Here is a 16,210-nt window from a genome sequence, read left to right as displayed (position 1 = left end):
TCCGGCCTTTCCCACGCCACGTAAATCAAGACGCAGGCGAGCCTGTCGCTCCGTCTCCCTCGCACCTGGACGGGGCGCCCCGCGAGCGCGAGAGAGACGGAGCGACGAAAACGACCCTCGGAGTCAGACTGCAGCGCGCCAGAGAAACGCCGGCCGCGGTGACGAAGTGCGACGCAGGCTGGCTGTCGTCGCGCCCGCACCTGGACGGGGCGCCCCGCGAGCGCGAGAGACGGACGGAGCGACGAAAACGACCCTCGGAGTCAGTCTGCAGCGCGCCAGAGAAACGCCGGCCGCGGTGACGAAGTGCGCACGGCAGGCTGGCTGTCGTGAGGGCGGCCCGGGCCCAGGCACAGTAGTGGCGCACAGTGGGCCAGAAGGCCGGCGGAGGCGGCCAAAACTGTAGGCACGTTTTGAGCTCCACAGTCACTAAACAGGACTCGAACCGTGCGTGTGACCCCACCGATGGATTCCTCGCACGGAGAGTAATCCATTGGTGGGGTCACACGCTCGGTTCGAGTCCCATTTAGCGACTCTGGAGCTCGAAAACGCGTCTAATATTTTGACCACCTCCACCGGTCTTCTGGCCTACTGTGAGTCGAGAGGCGGCCCCCCTGCAAGGTGGCTAGACCCCTCGAAGGAGGCTACTCCCTTCTTTTTCTTTTATCATACATTTTTGTTCCTCGGAGGGAAAAAGGAAAGGGGGTGATATGAAGTGTAGCGCTGGAGGGGGAAAACCAGGTCGACCATAGGGTGAATTGGGATGATTGCAGTGGCGTGTGAGGGGGAGGGGGAGGGGGCGGCAGCTGCTACGCCACTGGAAGAGCAATCGGGCCTGGTGTGATCCCAGAGGCCGCCGCTCCTGAAACATTAAACAGCGGGACAACGCCGCCACCATGTCGCCGAGGCTGACAACAACTCGGACCCTGGTGTCGCACATGGCAAGACACGCGTCGGACGGACGTCGAACAGACGGACAGACAGACAGACAGACAGACAGACCGACAGACAGACCGATGAAGGCGTGTGGGACTCATTAGAGCGGTCCTTACATAGTAACCCGTCATCCAGAACGGGGCGCCATAAATCGGCGAGCCGACGCACCTGCAGCCCGCCGCTACACTGCGAACCGGCCGCCCACGCCCACCAGTGCAGTGGCCGCGCGCGCGCGGGGGAAGAATGGAAATGAAGGTCAAGGAGCTTGCGTGGCCGTCGGCGATAGAACGCGCGCGCGCAAACAAGAACAAGTGAAAGAGAACCGTGGAAGGGAGGCGAAAGAGTGCGAGGATAGACAATGCGCCGTTGCTGTAGTCCTTTTGTTGTTGTTGTTGTTGTTGTTGTTGTTGTCAAGGCGTGGCCACGCACTGCCCGGCCCGGCTCGGCCGTCGTGGTGCGAGGCTTTCTCGCTGGGGGAGCTGGTGGAACGGCACACTGTTGTAGCGTGACGTGGCGAAGCGTGGCGGAAAGACCATTACCGTCGGTATCTTCCTTGCAGTCACGTCCCGCGCCCCGCCCCTCGCAGTGTGGCATTCCGTTCGGCATTGTGCGTCTCGCGGACTGATGCCGAGAGTCGTCGCTCCGTCTCTCTCGCACCTACACGGCACGCCCCGTGAGTGCGAGAGAGACGGAGCGACGCCTTTCACAGCCTTGTGTACAGTGCAGTGGCCGCGGAGGCGCGGACGGCCGATGGGGCATCAAGATGGCGGCGCGCAACCGTGGGGCTGCTGTACTACTCGTGACTACGCCGTAAGGGTACTCACTGCAGTGACGCTTGGAGTGCCCATACGACGTGCTTCGGAGTTAGCACACCCTATTCTTGCGCTAGGAGAATCTAGACGACATGTACTACGAAAAAAAATAAGGATACCCCAAAATATTTTTTCTCTTGAATTTGTCTCTCTCTCTCACTGCGCGGTGCGGTGATGAGCGAGAGAGTCACCGCGAGAACTAACTCCCTGTCACACTGACCCACTGCTGCGAATAACACCGCCCTCGAAAAGTGAGTTGCCGCGACAGCCCGTACGTGTGAAATATCACTCACACTCGCACACACACACACACACACAGAGGCACGCGCACACTGACACACCACACGCGCGCGCCCCTCTGACGCGCTCGTGCGTGCACGACCGTATTTTGTTCTCGTTTTTGGATCCGACCTCCCACACAGGGGGGCACGCACGCTACCCCCACACAGACAAAAAGACACCCCCACCCCCCGCCCCCACCCCATCCTCGCAGTTTTGCGAATATTTTAATTATTCATCCTTTTGTTCTCACCTCACCGACCTGTTTACCATACCTGCGGTGCGAAAAAACAAAACAAAAAAAAAACACTAAATTGATTTGTGTGTTTTCAGGACGTCATGATCTCCACGTACTCCACCCTGGACCGGGGGTCGACCAACTTCCGGATACGCAGGAACGCCCTCATCGCCGCCATGTACACGGGGGTGAGTGTCAACAGGAAAGACGGTGCCATTTCATCGGTAAATATGTGGGGGGTAGGTCAGTGCACACTTCCCATACACGACCGTGATTTTTGCCGTCCGATGACACGTCTTGATCCCGGTTCTCCTCGATCTCGTCCATCATCATCCTCCTCGCGTTCTCTGCTTTTACATGCATGCCCCTCCCCCTTCCCCTCCGCTTTCGGTCCGAGGGCCCCCCCATAATTTATCGGGGCGTATCCTCGCATTGCAATGGGGCCATTATTTTGCCGTGCGACCAAGAGGCCGCCGCCCCTCCCTTCCTCCTCTCGCCGCCCAACGCCGTGCTCTCTGGTGTCCCGCCGCCGTCATGGTGGTCGTCGTGGTGGTGGTGGTGGTGGTGGTCGTGGTCGTGGTGGTCGTGGTCGTGGTGGTGGTCGTGATGGTGGTGGTGGTGCTGCTGCTGCCGGCGGTGGTGTCGTCGTTACAGGCTTATTCCGATCAAACTCGCCGAGCAAAAACCTCCCGGTAATGATGCTCATTCCCATTGTCTTTGCCCGGAAAGAAGAGAAGCGCGGAGCAGCAACAACAACAAGCGAAACAACATCGCGGAAAACAACAACAACAAACGCGACTACAATAAGAGTCCGCAGTGCGAGAGAGACGGAGCGACCTCTGCCCATCAGTAATTGGACTGCATTGTCCGTCGCAATGACTCTCGGCAGCCACGCAGCCACGGCAGCCCAGTGCACTATTTGAAAACAAAGGTTTGAAAAGTGTAAGGCAGTGGGAAAAAATAAGTTACCTGTTTCTCTTCTAGTCTTTTTTCTTTTTCAAAGTTCAGAACAACTTTTACAAACAGAAAAAAAGGCAGCCAAAAACATTCCCCCTGCTGAGAGAGAGAGAGAGAGAGAGAGAGAGAGAGAGAGAGAGAGAGAGAGAGAGAGAGAGAGAGAGAGAGTAGAGCGTGTGTGTGCGTGCGGGTCATTAGGCCCGCACGTGGCCGCAAACCCGCCACCAGCAATATGATCCCCATCTGCGACGAGGCTGGGCGAGGCTGGGTTAGTCTGGGTGAATCCCGGCCAAGCCAAGGCGCGCTGGCCGTGCTGGCCGTGATCAAGGAGCACGCCAATTAGGACCCAAGTGAGGAGGCGGCGTGGCAACTTTTAGGAGGCTCCTTGCGCTGAGCGAGGTGCTGAGCGCCTGTCATCCCCGGCATAGGCCAGCCCGCCGAACGCGCGCGCGCGTCGGCCGTGGAAGTGGCCTACCTGCCAGGCGCTCCAAGTCGCCCGAAGACGCTCGGGGCGGCCCGAAGTGGCCGGGAGGATGCCCGGTGCGGCGCTGCGTTCTGCGTTGACGACTGCTCGTTGGGGCGCGGCAGTGTGGCAGCTGCGCGCCGGCCGGACCGCCGACTGGCCAATCCCCGGTCGCCCTTTTTACGCGCCTCGGCTCGGCTGGGCCGCACTGGAGTGGCGGATGAGGCGAGGGAAAGAAATGAAGGAGCCCCGCGCGTCGGGAAGCAAAGGACGCCGGCCGGGCGATACTGGGCGAAGCGGAGCGGAGCAAAGTAGAGGCTGCTTGATTGATTTCGGGGCGCTGAATGTGCTCATCGCCGTCTCCATGGCGACAAGGCGGCACAAGGCGTGAGGCGCGTGCAGCGGGCCGGATCATCCCCGCCCCGCCCCGCCCCGCCCCGCCCCGCCCCGTTGCTCAAACTCGGCCAAGTATAATAACCACGGACGGGGCTTGAATGGCGCGGCTGGGCGCGGCTGCGCACCCATCCCGAGAGAGTCGTTTTCGTCGCTCTGTCTCTCTCGCTCCCACACGGGACGCCCCGCGAGCGCGAGCGAGACAGAGCGACGAAAACGACTCTCGGAATGGGTCTGGTGGGCGCGACGCCATCACTGGGATGATCGAACGCCATCAGTGTTCGCCATGGCGGGGCAAATCGACGGCAGTGAGTTAATGCAGGTGGACCTGCCTCCGTCTCTCTCGCACTCGCGGCGGAGCGAGAGAGACGGAGTGAGTGGCGAGGGATCGCTGGACGGCGGCCAGCGGGCTGTGTCACCCCGCCGTCGTCGTCGTCACCCTGTTGCTGCCGCGAGTATGGCCTTACCAGTGCTCGCGTGAAAAAAAATCCCCATCTTTTTTTTTAAGTTTTGGACAGAGAACCAGGAACACCGTTTTTGCCGTGCGGGCCGTCCGGACCGCTCTGCCCAGGCAAAGGGTCAAAAGAGTTCGGGGTCGGCGCTGTTGCGGCGCAACGGCTGCGTGGCCTCGGCTGGCCTCGGCTCGGCCGCACATTTGCCAGAAGGGACGCAGGGACGGTCGTTCTGGTGGAAGGCGGTGCCGGCGGTGCCGGGGAAGGACAAGCAGTACCCCAAATGCACGCCGCCAGGCCGGCCAGGCCAGCCAGCAGACTGAATCCGAGAGTCGTCGCTCTGTCTCTCTCGCACTCACGCGGCGTCCGGTGCCGGTGCGAGAGAGACAGCGACGGAAAGGACTCTCGGAATCGGTGTGCGGAGTGCGGAGGCCGGCCGCCGGGGCAGAAGGTCCCTCCTTTACCCTGTCCCGTGGTCCCCGCCCCGTGGTCTTTGCCGGCCGGGGCCCGCCCCCACCGCCACACTCCTCGGCTAACCGTAGGTTGGCCAGGCTGCCAACCCAAAAAATAAACCTAGAAAGAAAATTTGAAAATATTGCCGACTTTGGTTGTTTACAAGGCCACATTCCAATAGTGTTTTTGTCGCTCTCTTTTTTTTAGACCTCCTTCTTTTGTGTCTCCCGGCGAACAACAAACTAGCTCCGTGTCGGAGGAGAGGACCCGGGATGAAGGTGGCTTTGTGGGAGTGAGAGAGAGAGAGAGACACGGACACGCAGACAGAGAGGGAGACAAGATAGACGAGCTAAAGGACTGGCTGGTAGTCCAACTGCCCAGACTGAATCCTAAGCGTGCGGCACTCTCCAACAAACAGACGAACAGACAGACAGACAGACAGACAGACAGACAGACAGACCGGCCGACACGGGGCGGGGATGTCTGAGGCACTGTGCCGCGCGCGCGGTGCGTAGTTCGTAGTGTGGTGTATCAATTTGCTGTCATTGTGTGTGTCTGTCAGGTACAAAGTCAGCGGAGCGTACACTCGCAAAGTAGTCCGGATCTATCTGCGGAGCTAATGTGTCGACGTGACGACGTACTCCACGACGAGCACACTGTCAAACCAAATGTGGGGAACTCCGCGGGGAAACCGTGGAGTTCTCCGCACTTGCTTTGACGGTCCAAGCCCCCCGCCCCGTGGTCGCACGTGCCGCCGCAAACCAACGAAAAGGACTATTTTTTTGTGGTTGTTTTCGTTTTTTGAATTGCTAATTTGCCTGTTCTGTGTTCCAGGGCATGTCCATAGTGGTGGCCATATTCTGCGGCTGGCGGCTGGTGGTGAACGCCCGGCAGAAAGACGCCCTTCAGGACGTCTACTGGGGTGAGTCGTCCTTTTTTTTTCATCCTTTCTGTTTTTTTTTTTTTGAGGCAGCCATTTTTATTTTCTCCTTTGCCAGGCTTTTTGTTGGATGTGTTTTTTTTTTCGTACTTGTTTTTTTAGCCGGCGGCGGCGCGTGTGTATTTGCCTGGCTAAACACACCGTCATCGTCATCCCGGTTTTTCCTGTGGTGGGGCGGGGCGGGGCGGGGCGGGGCGGGGCACGCCGCACGCACGGCACGCGTCGCGATGTCACGAACTTTCAGCCCGACCTTGCCCTCTCCCTTTGTGATCCCGCTTAATCCACCCTCCCCTGTTTAACTGTTTACCTCCACTTTAAAACAGGGACAGCATAAAAAAGGACGAGGCAGCGACGCCATTCGCCGCCGTTTACATTACCGCTCCCGCGGACCTGCACACAGACTGGTTCCGAGAGTCGTTCTCGTCGCGCTGTCTCTCTCGCACCTAAACGGGACGCCCCACGAGTGCGAGAGAGACAGCGCGACGAGAACGACTCTCGGACACCGCTTGCTTCGTGTCCGCACTCCTCCCCTTCTTTAACCAACCGAGCCAAACACTCCGGGGCTTATTTGTTCCCGTTTTGTTTCTGTGTTTGTGCGCGCGCGTGTGTGTGTGTCGGCGTGCTCGCGTGTGTGTTGGTGAGCCTTGTCTTACTTTCCTCCTAGTGTATGGAAATTCTGAGAGCAGCGAAAGCGCTCGCCTTGCCGCTCGTGTTACCTGGCGCGGAACGCCACTGCAAAAGGCACGAGGGAAGACTGCCCCCGCTCTACAAAGTGCGCACTCAGTATGCATCTGCAGATGCATACTGAGCACACACAACTACAGATGTATATGTCATGGGTGTGAACTCATCCAAGTATGCATCTGTAGACAACGCGTCCAGGGTTTTGACCGCCTACTCTGCTCTTCTGGCCAGTCCACTGTGCGACGCCCTGCTTACAGGTGCGCACAGTGTGCCATGCCCGCGGCGTTGGTGGCCGTTACCGCCGCTACCAACGTTACCGTGCCGACGTGACAAACGGGCGCTCTGCTCGCTAGTGCGCTGCTAGTGCTCGGCTGTTATTTCATACCAGTGTGCTTAGCGCCGCCGCGGCTTGCCCGCCTTCCGTACTTAGTGGCATTTTTTTTTTTTTTTTTTTGAATTCTTGGAAAAATATTTACGAAATTGGAGGATGCTCGCTTGGACGCCCCCCTTGCTTATTACTTCCGGTGTTTGTGAACTCGCTTTGTTTTGTTCCAGGCGTCCAGATCTCGTACCTCGCTAACCTGGGCTGCCAGCTCGCCAGCGTGTTCTTCAGCACCATTCTGCTGGCCGCCGTCAACAAGGTGCGCCTTTACAGATTTCCCCAGCGATCTCTCTCTCCCTCTTTTCTTCTTTCTTCTTCCATTTCGCCCCGTGTTTTTTATTCGTTAGCCTTCCCCTCCCTTTGTCTCTTTTGTTCCGTCTCTTTTTCGTTTCGTTGACCGCTTGAGGTGTGTGTGCGTGTGAGAGAGAGACAGTCAGTAATGTGTGTATGCCTGGTGACAGAGATTTTTGTGTGTGTGTGTGTGTGTGTGTGTGTGTGAGTGACGCAGGCAGAGTGTGTGCGAGAGAGACGGAAGGCTCCTCCTCCTCGGCCGGCCGGGCACTAATGAGCTCGCCGGATGTCCGCACACGCTCGTCGCCCTCCTTTTTCGGACCCCTCCTTTCCCGTCCCGAAATCTATCCTCGGTCCTAATGGAGTAAGCTGATTGGCGAAGCCGGCCGGGCTCGAAGTACGCTGGAACCACCCTGGAGCCATGCTGGAACTACCCTGGAACCACCCTGGAACTACACTAGAACCACGCTGGAACTAAACTGGAGCCACGCTGGAACTGCACTGGAGCCACGCTCGATACACGCTGGAGGCACGCTGGAACCACACTGGACCGACGCTGGCGCCGAAAAGATTCCGCGAAAAATGAAATGGTGTGGAATTAGCGGTCCGGGCGGAAACGAAAGGGACGGAAGGGACGGACGGGGCTAACGCGATGAGCGGAGCGGACCCAACGGACGCGTGGGCTGACGAACCAGGGCGGGCTGAACTGGAGAGTTTTGCCGGCAGGTGAAAGCGGCTGGCAAGTTCTTCTGGCCACCGGTCTTCTGGCCCACTGTGACGGAACGGAACTGGGACGGGACTTGGATTAACCCGATAGGCGCGTCGGACCGCGTCGGACGGCGAGGCGCCGCGGCATTCAAAGGGGATCGGAATTATCCGTTTTGTGGCAATCACCGACCACCGCGTTGCCGACCCGGGGAAACGAATAACGCCACCTCGTCTCTCTCTCTCTGCTCGCGCTGTCGTCGTCACCCGTTTTTCCCGCCTTTTTTTCTTGTTGTTGTTGGTTGCTTTTTGTGGTGATTGTTGTTGTTGTCCGATGGTCACACGCCTGTCGCTGCTTATCTCCGCGTTCCTTCGGCCGGCTGGCTGGCCAACCAATTATCGGCTGCGCTCCGCTCGGCCCGCTCGGTCGGCGACAGCTATTGGCGGGCGGCAGAGCGAATAAGAAATGGCCACGTCACCGCCGAAAAAAAAGAAGGTGTCTTTTCGCCGTGCGACCAGCCACTGCGTCCAAAAGTATAAACCTATCTTTTTCGGCCTGCGACCGACCCCCGCGTCTGAAACCCCGCCAGAATCGACAGAAATTTTCTTCTCTCTCTCTCTTTCTCTCTCTCTCTCCTCGAGAGACAGCCCAGGGCGGCTTGCACGGCTTGCTCATGGTTAGATCCACGGTATTGCTCCGGTTTTGCCGTGGAAAGGGGGACCGAGGCTTCGGTCGCGACAAAGGAAGAGTCCACTGCATTCACCGAGTGGCGTGCTCTCCAAGCGCAACGAGGTTGCCGACTGCAGCGCCCTAGGGTTGCCGACTGCTGGCTGCAAGGCCAAGGGTGCCCTAGGGTTGCCGACGGCGCGGGCGATGCCGCAAGTGGCTGTTGTCTGTTTTCCTCACCCCGCCGCAGTAGGCCTTGCACCATTAAGACGCAGCATCCATGCATCCACTGAAAGGTGTACACTCCGACCCCCCCGGAGACGCAGCCGCCCCGCCTGGAGTGGGTTTCAGTGTTCCAATACCCTGCCGCGCCCCGCCCCGCCCCGCCCCGCCCCGCCCTTATCCCGGCCTTGTTCAGTTCGATCCGTGTCTGGGGCTCTCGCAGCTCCCGCGCCCCGAAATGGGATTTGACACCGCATACGGCTCGGCGTACGGCGAGCCTGGCCGCGCCACTGTAGTGTGGCCCGACCGCCCCGCCGGGGCAGCCAGCCAGCCCCATTCAGAGTACGCATATTGGTGTCTGCGCCTCGGAGGCCCCCGACAGGGCCCCGCCAGGGAGGCCCGCGTCTAGCCGAGCGGATGTGGCAGGCGGACTCTTGACCTAACCTAACCTGACACGAACAGGCCGACCCGGAAAACGACCCGACCGGTGCTGGCCCAGTGTAGCAGCGGCGACCTGTCAGCAGCGGGCAACGCACCAGCGCAACGCGAAGCAACATGGGGCGGGGGGAGGGGCGGCGTGTAATGATTGGATTCCCCGGGTAAACAAGCCCCCAGAGCCTCGAGCCACTGTAGGGCCCGCGGGCCCCCCGGGGCGGCAGCGGCGGCAGCGCCTAGGACTGTTGAGCTCCGCACTGCTCCGCACCGCTCCGCACGGGCCGCCGAAGGCACCCCCTACTCCCAAGCCTCCCCACCGCGCCGCTCAGATGCAGACAGTAATTTGTTTCGTCAGTTCAACCGCCCCCCCCCCCCCAAACATCCTTCCAGTGCAAACACACGAAACGGTCGAGGCGTTTCAGCGAGATGAAAGCTCGACGAGCTCGATGGCAAGCAAGCACGTCATCGCACGGAAATATTGCGTTTGCCCGTTCGCAGCCAAACCGGAGAGAGAGGGGGGCTGGAGAATGCAATTGTGGCGACGAGGAAAAGGCGACGAGAAGGCAACGGGCCGGACAACGCGTTGCTCGCAGAGGGGTAATGAAAGGGCCTCAGAGTGCATAAGGCCGAAATGCAAAGGGCTCCAAAGGGCTGCGCAAGACGCGAAGGGCCCGGAGGCGAAGCCGAGGCTGGCAAAAGGGAGAGGGAGGGCAGGGTCGGCGGCCGGGACGGGCCGAGCCGAGCCAGGCCGAGCGACGGGCGGCGCGGCCATGAAAAGACAAGTGGATTGAGGTGGGCCCTGCGTAGCCCTGCGCGACGCCGCGACGCCCTCGCCGGGCCCTTTGGGGACGGCGCCTGTCAGGCCAGAAGGGCCAGAAGGGCCAGACGGGCCTCAAGGGCCCGTGGAGGGTGCAAATTATTAGGGTGCTCGAGTGACGCCCCGTCCCGCGCGCTACGCACTAATCCACGTCGGCTTATGTATCTCGTCGCCCGACTCGTCGCCAGACGAATCCTTAAACTCTGTTTCTGGGTCGTCGAATGAATGGCGCATTCTCCATTTCGCTAAGCGGCCCCGTTCGACCCTTTTCGAAACGTTTCGACACTTTTTGACCCGTTCGACCCTTTTTGACCCGTTCGACCCTTCGACCTGACCGCTCACATCAGGTTCACCCCACCGTTCAAAGTGTCCTTTTTGCCCTGTTTTCTTTCGACGACTGGGAGGGCCGGGGAACACTCTTACGGCGACTGGGAGGGCCTCAGTTTTCATCGTTTTTTCTCGCTGCCCGCGCTCCCCGCGGACGCTGGCAATCGGACTGGCGGCGGCTGGCCCGCGTCCTGTCCTACCGAAAAACTTCTCCTGTTATGACATTTTAAAGCGCGCCGAGCGCGGGCCGGGCGGACGGAATCTGCATTGCATGAATGTCCGTAAAATGAATAAATCTGCACGGGCGGCGCGGCCTGCCTGCCGCCTTGCTGCCGCCGGTGCCTGGGGCGCCCCTCCCTCGGGGTCCCGGCAACGTGGTGACGCGGCGACGCCACCGCCAGAAGCACGCCGTCGACGCGGATCCAGTGGGGGCTGGTAAAAGCAGATTTGACCCTCTCTTGGCCCCTAGGTAGGCACCTGAAAGGTGTGCAAAAAGCCACACTTTGCCGAAATGCCATGGCAAAACGTGATTCCTTGCCGCTTCCCCAGGCCGGCCCTGGACCCGCCCCTGCAACGCAGCACGCCCTCGACTCGGCCATCGCGGCGCATATGAATGATAACGTGTCTGTTAGTTCCAGAGAGCGGCGAAGCGGCGAAGCGGCGAAGCGGAGGGGTCAGCAGTGCTCCGCCGAGCCATGGCAGAGCGGCGCGCACACTGTCGGCCACTCAGCGAAAAGTCAGGCGTAGATAAGACCTCCACACGCTGTGTGTGTGTGTCCATCTACGTCGGCCAGTGGCTACGTCCAGCGGGCTGGATGGGGGAGGGGTGGGTTGGGGGGCTGCAGCGGTGCACGCCATTGTCTGCATGGCTCCATTGTCGCCAGCGTGCTTGGACCGCTTGGACGGGGCACGGCCCCCTGTCCTATATTCATGCTTACAATGCCACAATTAATCCTAGACGCTCCACCAGACCACCGACCGCTTCCTCCTCCTCCCCCCCTCCCCCCCTCCCCCCTTCTTATCGCCCCTTCGACACCAGGCAGTGTTGGGGGCGGTCGGGAGGGAGAGAGGGGCCATCGTGTGTAGTGCAAATTCCGCCCCACTGTTTTCCCCCGTTGGTGGTCGTCTATGCGTGGATCTAACCACTGCGGCATTCATTGCGATCTGTGTGTGTGTGTGAGCGGGCTTGCGGATTGCACACACTCGTCCTCTGCGGATCCCCCCACCCCTTCCAGGTGAATCCGTCCTCATACTTATGTTCGCCGCACCGCACAGTGCTGCAGCAATGCCGTAACGGGCTGTATACACCGTAAACACCGAATTCTCCCCCCCCCCCACCCTTTCCCCTTCGCGCTATCTCCGTTCCGAATGCAGGAGCAGCATTATTGTCCAGCCCTTTTTATAGAGACCTTCTGGCTGGCTGGTGCCCTGGTGCCCGCGGGGTCTAGATGGGCGGGGCGGGGCGTGGCGGGGCGGGCGTCAAAAGACGGCAGGGATTTCTAGACGGAAGGGGGAGGAAATAATATAGGAAGGAAGTGTAAAAAAAATGGAGCAGATATAAAAGGAGGAGACTGGTGTGGCGAAATGAGAGAGAAAGAGAGAGAGAGAGAAAGAAAGAGCGAGAGAGAGCGGGCGACCCACAGGGTGACACCGTGTATGCGGATTGATCGAGAGACTTTCTGAGTCGGGGGAGGGGCGGGGTGGGGCGGGGCGGGGTGGGGCGGGCGGGGGCGGGGGGGTGGGGCGGGGCGGGGTGGGGGGGGCTGGTGTGCGTCTCAATAGGATCATATTTGCGGCGGGCCGAGGAAGGCGAAGGAGCTCTATTAGAGGATTCCTTTGACACATCGTCACGTGCACGGTGTCGGACGGCGTGCGCGTGTGTGTGTGTGTGTGTTCAATCACGCAAAGGAACGCCAAAGACACTCACACACGCGCGCACACACACAGACGAATCAAATAAATCAGGGTTTCGTTGCGTGCGGGCCTCGTCGTCGCCTCGTCGCGGGGCTGTTTCTGAAGGCCCCGGCAAGGCCGTAGCCATGTCTTCTTCTCCTTTTTCTTTTTCTTTCCACCTTCTTCTCCACCTTCTCGACGCCGACGGCGAACGCCCGCAGAAGTGCGGGTAGGCAACGCGCCGCGCTGCTGCGTCGCCGCACTGCCTACCCTGGCGGGCTGTCGGGCGGCAGCCTGCCAGATGCTCCAAACTGCAGCCCAATTGGGAAGGCTACGCACCCGGCCCGTCGAATTAATGAAGTGTTATTTCGCTGAGGGGTCCGCTACCACCGCGCTGCCACCGCGCTGCCACCGCCGCCGTGCCGCACATCGCCGCTGTGTGTGTCGTCGTGTCGCTGCGTCGCAGAGCCTCGCGTTGCCTCGCGTTGCCTCGCGGGCACGGAGACGGGGACTAGCTCGCAGTGGAGCGGACGCCGCCCCGCCCCGCCCCGCCCCGCCCCGCACGTGGTAAAGTGCCACTCGGCGCGCGCCCCCGTGGTCCCCGTGCCCGCAGAGAACCGCAGGGTGTCGCACCTCGCCGTGCCGTGCCGCGCCGTGCCGCGCCGCGCGACGCTCGTTCGTTCGTTAGCGGCAGGAGAGGAGCACTTGGGTGTTTACTTTGTGTGCAGGAATAACCAGTGCGAACCAACGCGTCTCCCTCCCGGATTACGGCGGCTCGGGCGGCCAGCACGCCAGGCCCGGCAACGGTGTTCGCTGGTGTGCTGCCGCTGCTGCTGTGTTCTTGCGTGTCGTCGAGGACCCCCCCCCCCCCCCCAAAAAAAAAAAAAAAAAAAAAGTTGATCTTTTTTTTGTTGTTGTTTAACAGGAAAACGCACCCATGATCGTGCCCTGGGTGGTGGGGACCATCGCGTTCCTGGCCATGGAGGCCGTGGGCACGGTGTACTCCAACGTGCTGCGGGACCACGTCAACCACGTCAGTACAAACAATCATTTTTCTTGTTGTTTTCTTTTATAAACTGTTTTTTTTTTTAAGTGACGGTGTTTAAGTAGTATGTTTAATTGGATTTCAACGCTGTCCGCAGGAATTCGACACCCTGTGTAAGGTGGAAGGGGGCTTCCTAATTTTTCGTGGGGCCTTAAACGTAAGTCACCCTCCGAAAAAAAAAGTATTTTTTTTTTAATCACCGTTGATTTTACAGAAGCCTCACGCACACACTTTTAACCTACTCCCACACGCGCAAACATCGCTCCGTCCACCAGCAGGGCGTGACAAGCTGGCTCCAAACGGTGTTTAACTTAACCTAACCTAAACTGGTTTCGAGTGTCGCTGCGCGGGAAAACACTTGACTAGCGCCGCTTCGGCTGCGCTGCCTGCTCTCCGTCGGCCACGCTCTGCACGCTCTGCAGCGCTTGGCTCGCTCCCAATATCTCCGCCCGGCTGATAATGAGCAACATAAGTCTCCCCGGATTCAAATCTCGGAATCTCTGCCCTGCTGCGGCCCAGCAGCAGCGGCAGCGAACTGATTCCGAGAGTCGTTTTCCTCGCTCTGTCTCTCTCGCACGTACATACGGCACGCCCCGTGAGTGCGAGGGGGACAGAGCGACGAAAACGACGCTCGGAATCCAGTGTGCAGCGGCAGCAGCGCCCTCTCTCCGCTCGGACCGAATTTATGCCTCGCTCCCGCTAATTAGTTGGAAACGTGCGTTAATCACGTGTCGCCTCATGGCTGCAGGAGGAGGCCGTAGAACTGTGAGGGGAGGGGAGGGGGAATGCCCAGCAGCCCGCACACGCTCTGCCGCGCTGCGCTCCGCACGGCTCCGCACCAGAACCAGAGCCTTCCCCCGGGGCCTTCCGCGTGTTGGGGGCTCAGACTCAGCAGCTCGGCTGCGCGCTGCGCGTTGCGCCTGGCTGGACCGATTCCGAGAGGCGTTTTTCGTCGCTCCGTCTCGCTCGCACTCGCGGGGCGTCCCGTGTAGGTGCGAGAGAGACAGAGCGACGAAGACGACTCCCCGCTCTCCGGACTCAGCGCCTTCTGCGGAGAGGTTTACGGCACTGCCGGGCATCGAAGGGGCAGTGGAAGCGGGGGAGGGGAAACCAAACTTGCTCACGCTTTATTGTTGTCGCCTGATGAGTTTGGCCAACACGTGTTGCGGCCGTTCCGACATTCCCACCGGACCAGCAGACTGATTCCGAGAGTCGTCGCTCTGTCTCTCTCGCACTCGTGCGGCGTCCCGTATAGGTGCGAGAGAGACAGAGCGACGACTCTCGGAATCAGTCAGAGGCCGGCAGTACGCGAGCAAGCACCAAGAGGGCTGATGCCGAAGAGCGGTTTCGCCCGCTAGGGGTGCGAGGGAGACAGAGCGTCTCTCTTTCGGCCCGGACGGCCAGAAAAACCGAGGAAAACTGCCAAGAAGGAGTTGCCTGCCATCCGGGCCGGCCATCCGGGCGTTTTGCTGCCTTTGCTGCTGCAACAGTGCTCCCACACTGGCAGCGCTGGCAGCAAGGCCGCAGGGGAGTTTTCCTGCTCCCCGCCGCCCCGCCGCTTCCAGCACAACATGCTCGAATTTGGACCGTTTGTCGACGGAAAGGCGCGCTCCCCCGGGACCGGGCGACCTCTGCACCCTTTGCCTCACTCCACATACAGCCGAGTGACTCCAAAGAAATGGTCTCGCCGCTCCGTCCCTCTCGCACCCTGCGGCACGCCGGCACGCCCCGTGAGTGCGACAGAGACAGGTATCGGCCCGCAGCGGCCGCACCTAAAAGCCAAAAAGCCGAGCGGGACAAAAAAAAAGGAATCCGCCCCGGGCGGGATTCGAACCCCGGCCCGGCCAGCCCGCTGCACCCGTTGTCTCCGCGCAGCACTCTGACGGCCGTGGCGTGGCCCCGCTGGCCAGGACGTCACCAGTAGACTCATTCCGAGAGTCCTTTTCGTCGCTCCGTCTCTCTCGCACTCGTGGGGCGTCCCGTGTAGGTGCGAGAGAGACAGAGCGACGACTGCAGAGTCTGCCGGCGTCGCGACGTGACGGCCGGCCTTCCATCTCCTGATTGCGTCAAGGCATCGCCGAGGCAGCCCGGCCATGCTGGCAGCCTTCGAGACTTCGAGGCGCGCGCTGCCTGCCACTGCCGCGCTGCACCGCCTCCGTCTCCCAAGTCCGGAGTCCGGCCTGCAGCGCGCAATCACTTTGAGCGCTGCTGACTCTACTCCGGCTTGTTGTTGTTGTTGACGTGAGCCTCCCCGTTGTTGCAGTGCGTGGCGCTGCACTGCGTGCTGCGCGTGTACCGCGCGCTCAAGACTGGCGTCCGCTTCGGCGGCCCCGAGCAGGTGGAGCTCTGATGGCGGGTGGCGAGTGGCCGCCGTGGCGACCGCCGCGACGACGCGGAGGCCGAGGACAGCGACGGCGCCCTGGACGGCGGCGTCCTGGACGGCCCGGGCCCCAGCAGCGCGGCGCTGCCCTGCGCCGGCCGCCACGGCTTCGGCCACGCCTTCGGCCACGGGCTCGGCCAGCGCCGGCGCAACCACGGCCTCGGCCGGGGGTCCCCGTCGACGGCCACCAGCACGCCGGGCTCCAGCGAGGACGAGGACTGCTGCGCGCGCGTGGCCAACAGCGGCAGCGACTCCGAGACGGCCGCCATGCTGGACCACGACGACGACGACGAGGAGGAGGTCACCGCAGTCTGACTAGAGCGTTCACGCAGCCATCCTCAGTTACCACTCTATTTTTAAACAAAAACAAAAATGACGGGTTCATTTTTTTTTTTTTTTGAAAGTGCAGAATCTATTTTATTTGAAAGAAATAAGTGGAATG

At 60.6% G+C, this 16,210-nt stretch overlaps 1 protein-coding gene across 2 annotated transcripts in view; it reads left to right on the top strand.

The window, feature by feature from the left end:
- The window catches only part of LOC117647006, a 69,422-nt gene extending 53,636 nt beyond the window's left edge, over positions 1-15,786 (top strand). For both annotated transcript variants that reach the window (XM_034388485.1, XM_034388484.1), the window contains exons 3-8: positions 2,358-2,450; positions 5,815-5,902; positions 7,160-7,245; positions 13,269-13,376; positions 13,486-13,545; positions 15,652-15,786. In XM_034388485.1, coding sequence (XP_034244376.1) covers positions 2,364-2,450; positions 5,815-5,902; positions 7,160-7,245; positions 13,269-13,376; positions 13,486-13,545; positions 15,652-15,738 — 516 coding nt within the window. In that variant the 5' untranslated portion in view covers positions 2,358-2,363 and the 3' untranslated portion in view covers positions 15,739-15,786. The remainder of the gene's footprint in view (positions 1-2,357; positions 2,451-5,814; positions 5,903-7,159; positions 7,246-13,268; positions 13,377-13,485; positions 13,546-15,651) is intronic.
- Positions 15,787-16,210: the final 424 nt, after the last annotated feature.

Source organism: Thrips palmi, unplaced genomic scaffold (assembly GCF_012932325.1).
Source record: "Thrips palmi isolate BJ-2018 unplaced genomic scaffold, TpBJ-2018v1 HiC_scaffold_2, whole genome shotgun sequence".
NCBI classification, from domain to species: Eukaryota; Metazoa; Arthropoda; class Insecta; order Thysanoptera; family Thripidae; genus Thrips; species Thrips palmi.
This window is presented reverse-complemented; position numbering and strand designations above follow the sequence as displayed.